A 17,429-nucleotide genomic window follows, 5' to 3' on the forward strand; every position below is an offset into this window, starting at 1 on the left:
CTTTTCTTCAGTGTTAGAATATGCTACACTACTAAAGAAGTAGCTCAAACTGGAAACATTTTCAGGTTTCTATGCGGTAGACAATCCAGTTATATTAAACTGTAAATATTAATATTTCATAGGCATTGGCTACATTTATGAACTGCTTTTTTTATTGGCGTATGTCTTTCGTAAGAAGAAAGTTGCTTAAATTGTGCTGTATTGATTTATGATTTGAAGAGCTTTGTTGTCTGTTACTTAACGATATTTCTTTAGAAGTTACAGCTTGTTATTTAACAAAATAAAAAAAGTAGTAAAGTGTAACTACAGTTTGTCTTAGGATATTGTTAATATGAGGTGTGGGCATGACTTTGAGTGTTTTGATCCAACATAGTAAGCCTAGGATAACTGGAAGGTCTAGAAAAAATGTTTAATACATAATTGTCCTCTTTGCCATGGTGTGAAATAATTTTGAGTTGGCTTCAGTTGAGACTTTTGAGTGTTTTTAGGAAGAAAAAAAAGAAAGGATGAGGTGGGGGGGAAAAAGGATTTTACTTTGAACTAAAAATCTACATCTGGCTAGAAAAGGCTGTGTATTTTTTTTTAAACATTCCTTTCCTTCACTTTAAGTCATATTTTTATAATCAATTAGTGATTTGAACTTCATAAAAACATTGGTGTGAACTGCAGTATAAAAAGATGAGTTTTAAAAGGCTAAAAGTCTCTTTTCAGAAATGAGAATATTTTAATGGCAACTTACATGAAGTGTCAATTGCCTTTGATGTACTTGTACACTATCTATTGACAAACTTCATAGGTGAACCAAGACTTAAAATAACCTGCTTTGTGGGTTGGATTAAATACAATTGTGAAAAGAGTTCTGCAGACTTTTATTGGCACAACTGTGGGGACAGTGAGGAGATGAATATGTGTGTGGCTAAAAATGGCCTCTGAAGTGCAATTGCTGATGAAGAAATCATACATGGCACTACTGACAGAGCTGCTTCTCCCTCTGATGAAATATTGTTCAGCTTGGTAGTGATCAGGGTCTAACTCTGCCGCCTTTCAGTGGAATTTTACTTACTCTGAAAGCCAGAATGGGGGTTCAATACGAGTCTAGTTTTAAGCTGCTCCATGAATGTGCCAGTATGCTTAGAGCTTTGGTACTCCTTCCTTCCTATGCAGTTTCTTTTCTTGTGAAAAGAATTTGGAGGGGGAACCTTCCAGGGAGCCCCTGACTCAGCTGTCATACTGGAATTCAAACTTGAATATTTTTGTTGAGCTTACAAAATTGACAAACTTAAAAATGAGTGTTCAAGAAAATATGGATATTCTTTATGCTAGTTTAAGTGGTAAAACCAGTACTTCAAAACAGCAGGTTGCAACTGTAGTGAGAAGGCATCTGATAGTTAAAACTTTGTTTTCCTGACACTTTATTCACAAACAGCATCAACATTTTGTAGTTCTTGCATTTAATCTGACTGACATTGTATTTGTTCCGATTACTTTATAAATGGTACTTGGTCACACACTGGATATTTGAGTGGAAATTGATGGTAATTCATATGTTGCAGATCTAATGGACTGCTGGTTTTTGCTTTTTTTCCCCTGTTGATTTGCCTTCTGTTTTTTTAAAACCTCTGTCTTACACTTGCATTTTTTTTCTTCTTTTCAAGTGTCAATTTACAGTATCTGGTTTTACGACAAGAATGACTGTCATCGAATAGCAAAGCTCATGACTAAGTAAGTACAGTGGTGTTATTTTTCTGATTCTTTTATACAATACAGAAAAAAATAGAACTTATTAAACGTGTTTGTTTTTTTCCTCACTATCCTTAAATTGAAAAATACAACATTCTTCCTGGTACCAATTTTTTTTAGTAATCAAAGTGTTGTGGGTGTGGGTTGTTTTTTTGGTTTGGTTTAAAAAAAAACACCCTACAGCATTACAGCTTAGAGTTGAGTGGTAAAAGTTTTTCCCCCTCTTTAGATATAAGATTGGTTTATAAAGCTGCCATGTCACTTGCTCTTTTTATTTGTGGTTCCCAGAGCTCCTAGAGGTGTCATGCAGCAGGAGAATTTCTGAAGTGATGTCAATTTAAAGAAACCTTGAGACTGTGTTTGCAATAACATGGTTTTATTAGTTTAAGCTGCTGTCACTGTAGGAACGTGCTTAGTGTGTCTGTGCTGTAGATGGTTGCGCTGCCACAGCTGAAGAGGGCTTCAGACTGGAGCACAGAAGTCTGAGTGAACAGCAGAAGTCAAAGAAGGTTGGAACTGGTTGACCTGGCAGTGTGGCATAAAGTCTTTAAAATGTATTGTGATTGCAGGGTATTCTTGCACCTTCCTGTTCCTTCAGGTGAAGTGCCTTGCAGACTTAGACAAGACTTTTTACTAATAGAAAAGGATGAGAATTAACTTAAGCAAATCTTCAATGTCTTTAAGAAAGGAAGGAACTTGAATTGTGTGACAGGGTAATTACACTATAAAAATGCAAAATTGCAAAATGCAAATGTACTGTACAGGATATCTACTCAATCACTTGTTTTCTGCTTTGCTTTTCTTCACTGTCACACTCTGTTACCTGAACTTTCTTTTCTATTGCCTGCCTTAATCACTGTGTCATGTCTTGCAAGTCAGGGCATCTTAAAGACTGGCAAAATTAATGATGTGGAAGCTAGTCATAGTGTAGATATTTTAAGGTGAAGTCTAATTTCTTGGTCTGGGATTTTTGCTTTAGGTTATTTTGGCTTTTCCTCACACAATGATATAAGACCACACAAATAATAGACTTTGGTGTCAAGATCTCTCTCTAAATTGTTGGTTTTTTTTTTTCTTTTTTCCCCTCATCCTGCTAGTCCTATAGAGTTCCCATTTCCTACTTGGGTTTTTCTTCCCAGCTGTGTTTCTTCTTGCTGTTATTTGGCTTGTCCAAATAAAATAATCAATTATAAGGTTTAATGGAAAACAATTGTGTGAAACTGACTGTCAGAAATTGTTACCAAAACATATAACAAAATGCCTGTTGCCTCTCCCCTTTATAAACAGAGAATCAGAAAGGCATGGCTTTCTTTTTTTTTTAATACACCTTTTAATTTAAAACCGTGATTAATGTTTGAAGTAGGAGAGCGAGCTGAACCCTTCCAACTCTGCCATGTTCTTACTGTGTCATACACAGCTACACTGTAGATCTAAGTGTCAAACTTGAGTTCATTTGGTATTAAACTAGTCTAGTCACTGTAGCACAAATCATGGGCTACAGATAATTCAAGAATCTTTAAAGGTGTAGTCAGGTAACAGACCAGTCTAGCCATGGCACAACAGTCCATAAAGCACGTCTACCTTTTTTGCTGGATTCTGGAAGTAATTGTTAAACCAGCAGGTTCATTTAAAGTCAGTCTGGGAATAATCTAAGCTTTATTGTCATCTGCTTTGTAAATTACTGTAGCCTTCCTTTTCTCGGGTCCCTGCAGCTTTATTAAAACAGAGGCAAAAGTGACAAAATTGGCATAATTGCTTCACCCGTTTATGCTGTAGATACTCGTGCACTCTTGTGATTGTAGCATCTCAGCACCCTAGAAAGTTCGAGATTACAAATTATTTTGAAAGGTCAAAAAGCTGAAATGTATTTTTTAAATGTTGGAATTTTTTGTGATAGGTGTTGGGATTGTGGACTTTTAAAAGTATCAGTGAAACTGAAATTAGAGTTAATGCATCAAGCAGACTTTGGGGAACGTGTATCAGCTTTGTCACTTCAAACGTACAGAAGTGAATTTAGATAAATCAAATGTGTACATGAAGAGATTTATTGATTGGATATTGACAGAATACAGACAGTTAAATTTTGCTGAGCTGGCTAGGACCTCACTTCAGTATGATTTTTAGTCTTGGCTGCCATTAACTTGGTCAAAAAAGGTATAAGTGATCTTTGCTAGCCTAAGTGCTGATAGTAACAGGTCTTTCATTATCTGAGTGCATTTTTCATAAAGTCTTTCTTTATTATTATATTATGGAATGTCTGAATACTTCTAGTTCTTTTTTTCCTTTAAAATAGTGTATTGGTTTGAGGGTAACAAAAATGTTGGCAGAAGCCATTTCTATACTGAGAAAGATATTTAGTGTAAGTATATTTACTTCTATTTGTTGAAAAAGCACTGCAGAATGAAATCACATTTTATTTAGTATCGCATGCTTATAGCTTCTGAGTATCTAAAGATTCCTATTAAGGAAAATGAAATGGCAGCGTTCTAGCTGCACTTTACAGATGGAAAAGCTGCACTTCTGAGGCTGTTACAAACTTGATGAAAAGTGGATTGATACTATTTTGCTGACATCTGTTTCCACAAACATCAAGCTTCCTCTACCCCAAAATAAGTAGAAGGCAGTGAGAAGAAAGGTAAAAATGCTGATACTTCTCTGGGCTTTTCTATACAAAGGAGGCTGAAACTGCAGGAATTATTTCATCCTAGGATGAAAGATGTATTTAAGGAAATTTAAAAAAATAAAAATTGAATCTCAAGAGAAGGAAAGCTGCTTTTCAGCCCATGGTAGCAGATTCCCTCGGGCTTAGTTCAGTATATTTTGAAATAAATATTTACATTGTCTTCCAAGAGTATTAATTTTATTTCACTTTTTTTTTTGTCTTGGATGAAAATTTGGATTTGCATGCTTTTGTTTAGGTGGGTGGTTTTTTTATCACTGATAGGAATGAGTACTGCCTTTATAGTACCTCAGAGCTTCAAAAACATAACCATAAAAGGTTTCAAGGAGATTTGCATTCTCTTTCCTGCTGTTTGATTTGACCTTATTGTGCCAGACTGAGTTAACAAGATTGCAGGCCATCCATTTATATTTTGGTGGCTTATCTTTCAAAAGAAAAGTAAATTAGTGTTTGTAGGCTTTGTGATCGCAGACTTCACTTCTCACATTCTCTCTCTCCCGCCTCCTGCGGCCCCCCCATTCTGTGAGGTTGTCCCAGGTATATTTTCAATGCTATAACTGCAGATGTTCTTAAACTGTCACAGCAGCTACTGTGTCCCTGAAGGAATGTGTGCCTCTTCCACTGTCTGATATAATGGAAAGAAAAAGCAGGCCTTGCTTAAAGATTTAATTCTGGACTGCATATGGAGCATGCTCAGTATACAGATTTGCATTAGTTGACTTTTTTCCCCAGCAAAGGTATTTGATTTACAGAACTATTTTGTTTTTTAAAAAGAATTCTAGAATTTTCCAAAACGAGAAAAAATTATGGGAGTCATCAAACTGCTAACTTAAGAACGAACTAATTTAGGTCAAGTCAAGATGATTGTTTATGAGGGATGAGCTTTCTAGAAGTAGGACAGAAACTAGGGTTTTTCAAATCTTTATGTAGTTATTGCATTCAGACATGTAAATTTGTAGGGTTTTTTAATTTTAGGTTAGTTTATAGGCTTGTTTTACCCTTTTACAACAGTGAGACACAAAATCACTTCTGAGATACAAGCAGCAAGCTAGGAATGAGAGAATGCCTTGGAGAGTTTTGAGGGTATACTGTTTCACATTTACCCCATCACCACCATCTAAGTGTAACCACCACAAGAGATAAGATGAAGAGCTATTAGACAATTATCTATATTAAAAGGTAATTTGTTATTCTTTAAAGTTTTTACTTTTTTTTTTTTAAAGGTAACAAACATTTCATAATGGACAATAGAAAAATATTACAAACTGTTTTTCAGAAATCTTTGTGAACATTTCTGTGAAATGGATGTAGTCCTTGAAGATGTTTTGCTATGAGACCAACTAATACTGTTTTAATGGGAAGATGTTTTGTTGTCACCTTCTAGACCAGTTAGTTAGGAGTAGAAGAAGGGTCTCAAGACTGAAGACTTTGCTTCACCTATCAGGCAGCATGTACATGACTTCAGGTGTCCAGAATTTTCCATTTAATTGAAGTATTTGTTTTTTCTAATAAAATTATGCTGATTCTTACAATCTCAGCAAGATATTCTGGTTCTTTTACCTTACCCTTTCTCATCCCTAGTCTGAGAGTTGAGTTTAGACAGGTCCTAAGTCAGGACTGTATGACCACGTGGGATGCTAGAACAAAATGTTCTCTCAGGGTGTCACCATAGAAACATATGTACAGTATTGAGCTGCTCCATCCAAACGAGTGCATGCTGCAGTTCTTAGAAATTGTCAGACACAAGGTAGATCGGCCTCCCTATTCTGAGTTACGTTTGCAGATAAACACCTACAGAGAAAGCTGTACTAATAATGAGAAGCTGCTTAAATAAGCAGCTTGGATGATTAAAAATTTTCAGTGTCGTTTTGAAAGCAATATTGAATTGTTAAAAGCCAAATCTAACCCTTCTTCAAATAAACACAGGTAAACTGTAGTGAAGAGGCTTGGTTGCTAGAAAACTGGGAAGAAACTTCCGAGACTTGAACTATTTTTTTTTTTTTCTCAGAAATGGCAGAATAGAGGTGCATATAGATTTTATAGACTGTAATTAGATATTTAGAGTTTGTCCTGAATCCTAACTGACCCAAAGAAACTGGAGGCTGGAATGATTGACGCTTCCTGTGATTGTTATGATGGCACCTCTTGGCTCCCCCATCAGCCATCCGTTCCACAGCATGAGAGTTCTCAAGTGATGTGCCGGCTCCAGAGCTCTGCCCTGTTTACAGTGCTTGTTTTTTCTTAACATATTTGATTAATGCAGGCTTAAAAAAGAAGGGATTACAGGCTGGTGTGTGTTTATTTCAAGAGCATAAGCTTTCGCGCATTGCACAGCCGTGTATATCTTGTGAACCGAGTATGGATTAGGAGTAGAAGTAGATGCTGCCTTTACTTTTATTAATGAAACATACCAGGTACACATCATCATCTTGCGTATCCTCACTGTCTCTGAAACTGGTGAAGGGTTTTGATACTTGAGGCAGGAAGGGGTGGAGTAGAAGTGGTGAATGAACCACAGGCACCAAAGGCCAGAGGAAGAGGTGTTGTAGATCTGCAGGCAATTGGAGTGACTACAGGCCAGCTAGAGAAGAAAATGGTTTGCACTTCTTTCCAAAGCCTTTAGTGGGGAGTAAGGGGTAACTTTCTCTAAGCCACCTTGCAGACTGAGTCCAGAGACATGTGGTGCGAGCCAGCTCTCTTCTTTCCCAGTGCCTTTGTTTTGTTGTATAATGGTAGGCCTCATCGTAATTTAGAACTGTTTTGTAATTGATATCATTGAATAGCAGGGCTTGATTTGGCTAAATATGGAAAAAATACATGTTCGCAAGTGAAGAGTAAAAAATGTGTTTTTCTATCTATGGTGTAATACATGTGCTCTTTGTATATCACATGTTTGAATGTCCACATATTTTATTGTAGAAATGTCTAAATATGACAGAAGTAGTGTTTACTGTAGGCAAACTTTGTGAGAGACAGACCATTTGACAGTTTGACTTGTATAAGCCTTGTAGCAAATGAAAACTTGTGTAACTTTGAGCTACGTGTTAGGGTTTTATTCAGGCAGAACAAAATGTGTTAATATGCTGGGAGTACACTTTACTGCTTTTTGCAAGATGTTAACTCCAGATAAAATTCTAAAATCCTGTTTCTCCTTTCCTGTTGCAGAGTAGTAGAACAAGAAGCTCTGAGATCGCAGCAAGTTTCCCAGGACAGAAAAAGTCCCAGCAGAACCAATGGCTGCAATGAAAACAGGCCCATTGACATCCTGGAAATGCTTAGTAAAGCCAAGGATGAATATGAACGAGTAAGGAAATGTCTGGGTTTTTTTAATGAACACATGAAAACACTACTTCTATTTCTGAATAAGGGGCGTAAGATATCATACGGAGTCCACTGAAATAGCATGTCCTGTGATTTCTGAGAGAGAGATGATAGAGAATAATAATTCTAATATACTAAATTGCCCTGTGCAATACACTCTAACCCAAGACCGCAAAGTAGCGCACCTAATCCGTAATTTAATGGACCTGTATATTCTTATGTTTGAATTGCTACCTTCTAGGGGTTGGAAATACAATTTTAAGAACAGGTACCTGGAGATGCAGACATAACAAAATATTTTTCTAAAATAGGTGCCTGGGCTGCTTAATCTCAGTACTCATCTGCTGTCTTATTTTCTGAGATTGTTGTCAAAGGAAATGTGAACAAATAGGCATATATGTAACACTGTAGAAGAATGTACCACTGAACATGTGTGGTTGTGATCTTGAAGTTCCATTATTGTAAATATTCCTTCTAGTGGCTGACACTTGGTTTTTCAGTTTTTTCCTCTGTACTTAAAGTCAGTGGAGGAGATCAGCTATGATTCATCTTGTAATCAAGAGCACATTGAGCTGCACAATAAAATGCTTTGACGTGTTGAATGATATAACAGAAGCCCAGAAACTTTGTGAACTATCCCATGTGTGTGCCCAGATGTACAATGACTTGGAGAGAAGGGGTAATATGGGGAAAAGTCATATTTTAAAACTGTGTGGGATTTGCATGAATTTGTAAGTTTTATTTCTGTAATTATCACCTTAGTGGGCAACTCTTTGCCTACTTTTTCATTATTTTTAATTTTTAAGAAAGCCTATTTACAAACTAGTTTTTAACACATGGGCTGTGTTTTGTTTAAAGAACAGGCATTCTGTACCATTGTTTCAGTAGCCTTGTTTTCAGACTGATGTCTTGTTCACTCTCTCAAGTACACTATACTAGGGAACAGTTTCTGATTTCAGGCAAGACAGGTTGTATTCTGATTGTGTGATCCAGCTTTAGATGTATCTTGATAGATGCATTTTACAACAATTTCTACTGCTGTGAGTAAACTTTCTCTGGGAGTAGCAAATAAAAATTGTACCCAACAGTGTCTGTCTCTTCTTAGTCTCAAAAGAAGTCTTCTGGTATTAGATATTAGCAGTTCAATCATTCAGTACATTTGTAGGCTCTACGAAGCATATTTTTTATAGCTGTAGTATAACTGTTCCCCTACCGTTCTGGTCCCTGGTTTACTACTACTGTCCTGTCTAGTGTGTGTCTATCCTTTTAATAAATTAATTGATTTCAGAAGGGTGAGTCTGCTATCTTTTAATGAAGGAGAGTATTAGTTCTCTTAGGAAAGAATTACTTTATATAGTCCTGAGGAGCAAATTCATACATGCAGGACGAATATAAGGGTAATATGTGGGAACTCCAAAAAAGGAAACAAAGATTCTGAACATGCCTCTCCCCAAGTATAGTACAAGTAAAGTAATGTACGAGTATAACATTGCAGAGCTGTGGTATGGTTTTGGTTGCTGTACTGGTAGTGGGAGAAGAGTTAGCATATTAGTAGAGTGCTTGATTCCTTCCAGAAGTTGCTTGTCTAACAGGTCACAGCAGAGTTCCTTTGAGTACTTGGGATTTGTGTCTTTGTAGGGTTCTAGAATGTTACAGTACCATGTGGAATGAGGAGAGAAGAATGAACATGTGGATTAAGGCTTGTATGAGCCAACGTGTCACTTTCTGACATAGATTGAGGGCAGGTGAATGTGACAAACCATACAATATATTTGACCTAGGCTAGATACTAGTTTCTGAAAAACAGTAATGTGTTTTTTGAATGCTTTAAATACAGTCTGAAAAAAAAAAGCTTCTGATTCTCTGAGCATCCATGCTGTTTGGGGAGAAGTTGTCTTTGTATGAAGGCCACCATTGTGGAATTGGCAGCTTTTGTGAGAGCACAGAAGGAAGCATCAAAACCTGAATGACTCATCTTTCATTGTTGTTTTGAGAGAGATTTGAAGAAATTGAAGGTTTTGGGGGGAGGAAAAAAAAAAACCACAACAAAACAGGAAAAGAAAATACACACCACAAGAATTCACTGTTTGCTAGTGCCCTCCTAGGGTGTGATGAGGCCTTTCTTCGTCTTTGCCCTTGCAGTGTTGGATAAAACACATTTCCAACAGATGGCTCTTAAAAATTACTCAGAATGTATATTCCAGCTTCTCTCCTAATTTTCAGATCTTTTTCATGTAAGAGTACTGAAAAGCTTTTGCTAGAAACAAAGTTCCTAAGCTTCATAGATGAAGCCCTGTAGACAAGTAAAATACTGATAATGCAAATTTAGTGGTGGACAGTCGATGTCTGTGATGTCTGTAATACAACAGGGAAATACACAGGGCATGGACTACAATGGAGCTACTATATAAGTGGAATTTTTGTGTCTTGACTACTTGTGTTTGTTTTTCTTGACAGTTTTAGAATGCTAGTGAAACTAGAATAGTTATTTAATTTCCTTTTTGTGTATGTGAAATGTAAACTAAATCTGTTGAATATAATCCCATAGCCTGCTATGATTGTAGTCATGTAGAAGTTGCCAGATAAACAGAACTGAGCAATGTTGGTCATGTTTCAAGCAACCTTCTTTGGAGAATGTTCTGTTGGCCACCTCAGCTTTAGCAACAAACCTCTGCCTCATTAATTTTGGAACTCCTTGTAGCCAATGTTAACAGGATTAGGTGACCAACTTGTTTTGAAGATGGCTTTTTGAGACACCTTTCCTGTCTTAATTTTTTAAAATATTATTTTATGGCACTCAGTAATTATGCATGAATTTGTATTTAGGAGCAGAAAGTACTTATCTGCCTGGTACATTCCAGATGGATCATGCAGTAATCCTTGTGTGCAGCCCACATGAAATTGGCACAGTGTCAGCATGAGAAGGGGGCAGAGAGAGTGAAAAAGAGATTTATGAAGGTCTGAGTGATTTAATCTAGGATCCCAAATCAGCTTAATCCTTCAGGTACTCACTACATCAAGTCCATATGTGAAAATGAATGAATTCTGAGTTGTTGTTTTGGTTTTTTTTAATGAAGTGAATGGATGCTTTTTATAGTGTGGTGGTTTGTGTGTGTGTTTCAGTATGAGCATGGAAACATACTGCAGATTATCCTCTAGTGAAAAAAAACTATGCTTTGTCTGATTTTTTGTAACCACAAGGCATCCAGCATTTCAGGCAGAAAGAGTCTTGACTCTCAAATTGTTTTTTAACTTGTTGCTAAAAACTTTAACCCATATTTTGCTGCTGTGGGTAAGTGACCAGAGCATTCATCATGTATGGTGCTAATATGCAGTTACAGCATATGCATAAGGTGTACTTTACCTATTGAAAGCCAGACTGTTCTGCAGTTCGGTTTTTTTCACTGGTGATTTAAACTGTAATACAGTTTTTTTGTTTCTGTATATATTTATTAAAGACAAAAGTCAACTCAATCTGTAAACACCCTGTCTGTTCTAATGTAACTCTCTTGTCTGTTTTCTGCCTTGTTCACAGAAAACCAAATGAATGCCTTCTGAAAATACATGGATGTGGTTAATTAAATCTGGTGGAAATAAGTCAGTGACAAGCTCTCTTGCCAGCTACTTAGAATGATTTCTGACAGGATTTTTTTTTCTAAGTTATTTCTAGTTTGGGTCCTTGATTTAATGAAGTATAGAAACCTTCTTCATTAGCAACTAATGCAGATAAAGGATGTGAAAAACCTGCCTTTTTAAATTTTTAATTTATTTTCATTCTCAGTGAAAAAGTGTGAAGCCAGTTGTCATATTTAAAACAAAAATAGAGTAAAAGCTTTGAGTACATACCAGATGGTGGGTGTCTTGGTATGATTTTTATTTCCTAAAATTTGTAAATTCCACAGTGTCTTACAAAAACCTATACATTGTCTACATTTCAGTCAGTGCCATGTAAACAGGATTGTAGTAGTGGATAAATGTAGAGTTAAAACTCATGTTTTTGTGTTCTTTCTTTTTTTTTCAGAATCAGATCAATGATTTAAGTATTAAATCAACTTCTGGAGTGCAACAAAATGCAAATCCTCCAAAGCCAGAAAGCACAGAACCTTCAGAACAAAAAACTTCACTGCAAGTACAAGAGCAAGTATGTTTCATCCCAGCCTAAATAAGGGTTGGGTTTTGTTTTGTTTTGTTTGTTTTTTTGGGTTTTTTTCCATTTAGTACTTTGTTTTGGTACCAAAATATTTTCTTCTGATAAGATGGACATTAACTCAAGCCCTATTTTCTCATGTTTGAGACACTTAAGGTTTACCTGTGCTGCCTTTAAAGCTATAGCTTTAATCCTGTTAAGTCAACAGTGAATTGCTAGACAAGAAATGGAAAGTGCTTCAGTCATGGCAGCACCAAATTCTCTTTAGCACAACTGAAAATGCATTTACCTATCTTCTCCCGCACTTCCATAGCTTGCATTGAACCTCTGCTTGTTATGACTGGTAATGACATGAGTCAGCTTGGCTTGTTCCTTCACACTTAGATTGTGGGGAAAAGCATACGTGGTTTTGTGTTGGTTTGCTTCAGGGTTTTTATTAGTTTGCTGGGGACAGGGGGGAGCTGTTGTTTGGAGGGGTTTTTTCTGTGTTGAGAAATTTTTGACAGTATATTCCTTCCTCTGCAGGAAGGGAAAGTATTGTGGAAAATATCTGTGTTGTTGGGGAGGGATGTTGCTCAAATTGTGGTAGTACTAGTGTTGAGATATATTTTAGTCAAGTGTTAGATACAACATGTTAAATCAAATTGAGATATCTACAAATTCTAAAGCTTGGTGTTACTCCAATAATTAAAGTTTAAGCCACAGTAAAAATGCTGGTGACAATAACCTCTGCTTCATGTAAATGTTGTCTTTGAACCTTGGGAAGCTTGTTACAAAATACTTGGTACCATCACTGGAGTGACTGGAAATAGGTAGCAGGAGTTCAGTATTTGGCTCCATCTCCTAGTGAGCATTTCTGCACAAGGAAGCTGTAGCTTCATACAAGACTTTATAGAGATAAATTACTAAATTCCCTGTATCATCCAAGTAACTTGGGCCTGCTTACAGTGCCACCCAGTGGGCATGGAAAGATCCATAGTGATTTTTCCTCAGAAAATACCCACAGAGGTAAACTGCAGGGCATGCCTCCCGTCCTTGCCGTAGTTTACTATTGTGTTTCTGATGCAATAAACCACGTCTAAAAAATGAAATGCCCTATGAAAATATGTGCAACCTTGCACTTAGTAGTTGTAAACAAAATACTTTGTAGTAGATGTAAATAATTTCCAGTACAGGTTAAAAAAAGAATCTTTTTTAAGGGATTGGGGTAGTACCAGTTAATGAATTAACATGAGGGGTGGGGAGTTTGCTGGGATTATTGCCTGTCACAGCCTCCTCTCCCCCCTCAGCAGCACAGCACAAGTGACAGAGTGGCCCCTGGCAGCCAGCTCTGCTTGCTGCGTGCCTGGTCTTCAGCCCTGGCAGCAGGGTTGCCTGAGGCTTTGTATTAAAAGAAGATATTTTCTTTTGGGTCCCTTCATGTAGACTGTACCCAATCAGCTGAAGTGCCCCACCTGACAGTGCATGGAATTCCAGAACAGAAATCAAATAACTAGTAAAGGAAAAATTAGAAAGATAAGATTCAAACAAATTTCTCTGAAGTAATTAAAGGGAAACAGTGGATTCATAGAACAAGTGAAATAGCTTATTTTTAATTGTGTTGAGCTATTTAAAATAATAGCTGCAGAGATACTGAAAAAAATAATTGTGTAATATCAGTGATAGTTAAATAGCTTTGCTGAATTACTGGGTTCCAGTATATCACAAATGTATTTGTTCTTGTCTACATTATTAAAAACATTAACTGGAAGACTACTGGAAAAACATTTCAACTCTAAAAATACATTTTTCATCTAATTGAAGCAGGTGACCAGTAAAATAAAAAAATAGTGTAAATATGATAAGTACGGTGAAATTCCTAAACCCCTTCCAAAATGTCACACTTGTATGTTGATTGACTAACTTCATGCTAAAGATATCACAGATCTGGGAATAAAAATAAATGTCTCCTCTGTGATATTCTGAAGTTCAAGGTTTATTTGGCTTGGCAATTCAAAATGAAAATCAGTTGTATCATGAAATGCTTTTGTGCCAGCGATCAGCAAAACTGAACCAGAACATTCAAACTTTATAGTGCCAACTCTGACTAATTCATGTTTCAATACATCTGAAATTATCTCTGGAGAAACCCTCTAAGCCAGCACTCTGCTCTTATCAGGTAAAGTGATTGTGTTGCCTTTTTGCAGCTTCTGCTGACAAGGGTCTTCATAACACACTGAGTTGATGATATGCTCAAAATATACCTCAGTCAAAAATGGGACAGGCAAAAGATGTGTTTTATACTTCAGGCTGGACATAATTTCATGTTTGAGACTGTGTCCACATAAGGCGCTAGTTTGACTTGGATCAGCACATGGTAGAGATTTCTGTTTATTACTTGAATATTGTCTTAATAAAAGTGTATTAATAAAAAGCTAGTGAATTTATCATACTGAAATGAAAAGGTGAGTTTGAAATGAGGTAGAATAGTGATTTTTCTCTTAACAGAATCTTTACAGTTGAAGGACAGGTCTCCAGAACAGTAGATCAGTTGAGAAAATTAAGAACAACTTTCTAGGAAGAATTCCTAACATAATTTAACAAGGTTTATAAACTATAGAATGTCTCATCCGCAAAATTAAAGCGTGCCTGACATTAAGCTAGCTAAAAATTAATTACAACAACAGCAGTAGAGATTAGTAACCTGGGCAGAACTCAATATGATTTCAAGCTCAAGGGGGTTTTTTTAGGCTACTTGCATGGTACCTGTACTACCACACCTTCACTGCTGTTATCTGTGCTATTAAATTAGAGCTAGCATAGCAATGTCATGGTACAGTAGTTGTCATTGTAAAACAGCATCTTTGTTTAGACATACCATCAGAATACAGTGGAGTTGTGCTGCAGGCCATTCAGTCTTCTGAACAGAATGCTGTATCTCAGTCCAGCTGTTTTACATAACTTCTGGTCCTGTGCAACCTAAAAACAAAAAAAAAAAGGAAAATATTGAGATTGTTTTAATAGCTGTTTCTTTTCTTTTTAGTGAAACACATTTTAAAACACTTCCAGCAAAAATATTAAGAACATGATGCCCTTAAAATCAAATTTTTCTAACATCAGCGCTGTAGGCTAGATGTATATTTTCGGGAGAGACTAAAGGACTGGTAGATGTAACTGTGTGTATATATACACAGTTTTCAAGGAGATGTACATACATATGTTTAGGTTTATACAGATTCTTTTGCATGTTGTAGCATCTACTGCATTGGTAATGAAAACGGTGAGAAGAACTGTCTAGGCATCTATTGCTAAATTGATAATGTACCTTCAGGTTTCTCTATTCCTTTCCCATCTTTTTAGATTTAATTATTAACACCGCTATAAATTCTGTATGTAGTTTGTTCAACGTGTCTGTTCCACACCCCCACGCCTTCCTCCGACATGCCTTGTGTAGTTAGGACTGGATGCGTTCCTGTGTGAGCTGATCTAGGTGTTCCTGCTCCGGCAGGGGGATTGGACTAGATGATCTTTCGAGGTCCCTTCCAATCTCTAGCATTCTGTGATTCTGGATGGCAGGTGTCATCTTAATGACAGAACCCATGGCATTCCCCTTTCTTTACTGCTAGCACACAGTTTGTCCATAGAATGCTGTAGAGAAAAAACTTATATAGACAGGATGCTCCTTGTAAATGAAATGTATTTCAAAATTCCTGTAAATAGGGCACACTTGATACCCAGACTCTTTTAAATGCATTTGACCTAGTTGTCCTTTATAGTGTTCTTGAAAATGTAATAGACTGTGTGAGATGCACAGCGGTATGTGTATTTCTAAACTAAAAACCTCCTTTTCCCTTCTTTCTAGCCATTTCAGTCAAGGCAGAAGCATCTGACTTTGGAGGAACTGTTTGGAACCTCTGTACCAAAGGAACAGCCCGCAGCTCCATATCCCAATCCTGAGAGAGTGGAAAAGTTGCAGACTGACACCTCTGCCAGAGAGCAGCACAGTTTGCTCTTGCCTTTTTCCTTTGACCAGTCAACAGTAATACAACAATCGCTAGGGAAATCTGAAAGTCCAAGTGTTAAAACCAGTGCCAATCCTTTGAATCAACAGGAATGTTTAACACCTGTGTTAATACCTCCAACTTCCCAGCCTGATGTAAAAAATATTTCAAGCTATTCAGTTTGTTTAAGCCCTGTTCTTAATTCAGCCTTGACAACAGAAGCTGCCCCTGCTCAGATGCTTCCTGGCCTAAAACAAAACAACAGTATAATGCAAGTTATGCAGCAGGCTGCCAAGCAGATATCCCCACTAGTGAATCAGCCACCATCTGAAGTGAACCATGCTCCACAAAATCTAATGGCTGGCCAGAGCCAGCTTATAGCACCCTTGACATCAGCAAATACAGGAACTGTCTCAAATACATCCCATACAAGTGTTGATCTTCTCCAGAAGCTCAGGTTGACCCCACAGCATGACCAAATGCAACAGCAGTCTCTCGCTAAGACTTCCTTAACACCGAACATCTCTGCCTCGGTTGGCCAACTTGCAACACCAGAAAGCTTCAAAGAGTCTCACAGTAAGCCATCAGCCTTGAACAGCAAGATCATCTCTCCCCTTCAGGTATTCTGGGTTTGTTGGGTTTTTTTATATATCCATGAAGCTTTAGAGTGTTCTTAGACTAAATGCATTTTCCCTTGGAAAATGTGCTGTTATGTATTAGCATTTTAAAAATAATTAACTTCCACTGTGTGATATTGATTGAATTGCTAACTTAAATCCATTAGTTTCATGTCATTAGCATTTTCTATCAGTGACAAACCTGTTTGTAGAGGAGGATTGTTTTCAAGCTGGTGCTGTTAGGGAATGAGTAAGTCCTAAAGAATTCATCTGTACTTGTGTCAGAAAAATGCTGCTAAGAACTGATGGTCTGAGAAGGGACAGAAGGTTACAGACTGATTGGTGTTAGGAGAGTTGATGCTGTGGCAGTCCAGCCTGTACCTTCTTTGAAGGTACAAAATTAACAATTTCCTGTTTCTGGTTATTTTGCTTTAGACGTTTTGTATTCCCTCAATTTTGACCCCTTTCTGCTGGGGATACCTCTGGGCTACATTGAGATATTACTAGTTATTTAGTAAAATGGATAGTAAACTGATTTATTTTGTCTAATTGACTGCCTTGGTTTGTTTTATCCTAATATCGCTTACAAAGGACCTCTTAAACTTTTTGTTTCTTGGAGGAGAATCAATTGTCTATGCCTTGATATAGGTCAAAGCAGTAAATTTATTTTGAGAGACTAGGTGAAAATGTCACTGGTAGTCTGTAAGGTTAATGCATGTGGCTTTGTGTTATAAATTATTTTTCTATCAATTAGTGTTGCTCTGCTGTATAATTGGCTACCTCAGTAGTAAAGACATTAATGAGTTTGGGTTATTGAATTTCTTTTTTCTCCAAAGGGAGGAATTTTCTGTAGTGCCCACTTCTGACATTATCCAAATACTTCTGTTTGTCTTGTTGCATTATTGTTTTATTTTATTTACATTCATGCAGATTAAGTGTTTGAG

The 17,429-nt window shown here is 36.9% G+C and overlaps 1 protein-coding gene across 1 annotated transcript in view; it reads left to right on the top strand.

Annotated features, from left to right (window-relative positions):
* Positions 1-17,429, top strand: part of DCP1A (decapping mRNA 1A) — a gene marked incomplete at its 5' end in the record, with an annotated part of 31,337 nt that overhangs the window by 8,791 nt on the left and 5,117 nt on the right. The window contains 4 exons of the mRNA XM_010085087.1: positions 1,656-1,722; positions 7,586-7,724; positions 11,763-11,882; positions 15,730-16,488. Coding sequence (XP_010083389.1) covers positions 1,656-1,722; positions 7,586-7,724; positions 11,763-11,882; positions 15,730-16,488 — 1,085 coding nt within the window. The remainder of the gene's footprint in view (positions 1-1,655; positions 1,723-7,585; positions 7,725-11,762; positions 11,883-15,729; positions 16,489-17,429) is intronic.

The sequence above is a fragment of the Pterocles gutturalis genome, unplaced genomic scaffold (assembly GCF_000699245.1).
Source record: "Pterocles gutturalis isolate BGI_N339 unplaced genomic scaffold, ASM69924v1 scaffold32330, whole genome shotgun sequence".
NCBI lineage: Eukaryota > Metazoa > Chordata > Aves > Pterocliformes > Pteroclidae > Pterocles > Pterocles gutturalis.